A 1,434-nucleotide genomic window follows, 5' to 3' on the forward strand; every position below is an offset into this window, starting at 1 on the left:
GCTGGGCCTGGCGCTGGGCCTAAGAGCCTTTGGTTCCCATTCCTGCCCAGCCCAGAAGCCCCACAGCAGCGTTTCTGGACACGGGTCTGTGTGTGGCTCGGTACCAAAGACTGCCTTTTATTTTGAGATCATGAGCAGGATGGGCCCACTGTGAGGGAGGGGGAGACCTTCAAACTAACACCGTACTGTAACGTCTCTGGGTCAAATTTTCCGAACCTCCAGCTAGAAGCGCTGGTTGCTAATACTTGCCGTTCTTAATCCGCTCTGACATGCTTGAGCTTCCTACTGGCTGTTTTCCTGCTGCTAATAATTCCGTAAAGGCTGGTTTTTAAAGCCAGACGGCTGCGCAGGAAGCTGCGACCTCGCTGTCGTGGGCTGGGAAGCAGAATCTCATTCTGGGGAAGAACTCCAGCTGTATGTGTACTGGGGAGCCGTTCTCTGGTGTTGGCAAGTCACCTTGCGTATTGGCACGATCAGGGCTGTTTGTTCTGCGTTGTGACTGTGGCCCCGCCGCCACGGTCTGCTCACTTCGCAGGACGGCAGGGTGTTTATCTGGACGTGTGACGATGCCTCGGGAAACTCCTGGTCCCCGAAGCTGCTGCACAAGTTCAATGACGTTGTCTGGCACGTGAGCTGGTCCATCACTGCCAACATCCTTGCCGTGTCTGGAGGCGACAACAAGGTGAGTGCTGCTGCCGGGGCGGCTGCTCTGTGTGCCCCAGCCGAGACAGACACGGGAGCAGACATGCTTTTAAGACAGGACCATTGTAGATTTTCCTTTTTGCAATGTGAAATGTTTTATTTTCACCTCTCAGAAGGGGAGGAAGCCCCTAACCTTTGGGGGCTTCTGCCTGTGCTGTACTCTTAGCCCTTGCTAGAGGAGAGGAATGCGGGGCTTGGCTTCCTTTCGTGTGGTGCTAGCAGCAGAACCCCCAGGCTCTCCCTTTTCCACTGGACGATTATTCAGTTTACAGCCCCGAATAACTGGGGACTTCCAGCTCCCCGCACCGCTTGACTGCCGTAACTGTCTCCAGCCTGGGGCTGTGATAGCTGTCAGGAACTGGGAGACAGAGAGCGTGTGGAGGCTTAAACCTCCTTCTGGTCTGTTTTTGAGGTCACCCTGTGGAAGGAATCGGTAGACGGGCTGTGGGCGTGTATCAGCGACGTCAATAAGGGCCAAGGAGGGGTGTCGGCCGTTACAGAGGGGCAGCAGAACGAGCAGTGAGGCACGAGCGAACGGTCCAGCTGCGCCGAGCGGTCACCGTACCTGATCTGCAGCGATTCTTGAACTGGGCGAGAACTGATTTTTACCTAAACTGGATGTGAACGTGGGGAACAGTTATCCACTTTATGAGCACTCTAGAACCATGACTGGGCGGCTACAGTACGTTGAAATTGGCCTTAACTGACATCCCCTTCGACTGAAGGGAAAGA

General features: G+C 55.0%; 1 protein-coding gene across 1 annotated transcript in view; it reads left to right on the plus strand.

Annotated features, from left to right (window-relative positions):
* Nucleotides 1–1,225, plus strand: part of SEC13 (SEC13 homolog (S. cerevisiae)) — a gene marked incomplete at its 5' end in the record, with an annotated part of 4,520 nt that extends 3,295 nt beyond the window's left edge. The window contains 2 exons of the mRNA XM_010136482.1: nucleotides 536–682; nucleotides 1,115–1,225. Coding sequence (XP_010134784.1) covers nucleotides 536–682; nucleotides 1,115–1,225 — 258 coding nt within the window. The remainder of the gene's footprint in view (nucleotides 1–535; nucleotides 683–1,114) is intronic.
* Between the last annotated feature and the right edge of the window lie 209 nt (nucleotides 1,226–1,434).

This window comes from Buceros rhinoceros, unplaced genomic scaffold (assembly GCF_000710305.1).
Source record: "Buceros rhinoceros silvestris isolate BGI_N320 unplaced genomic scaffold, ASM71030v1 scaffold24435, whole genome shotgun sequence".
NCBI lineage: Eukaryota > Metazoa > Chordata > Aves > Bucerotiformes > Bucerotidae > Buceros > Buceros rhinoceros.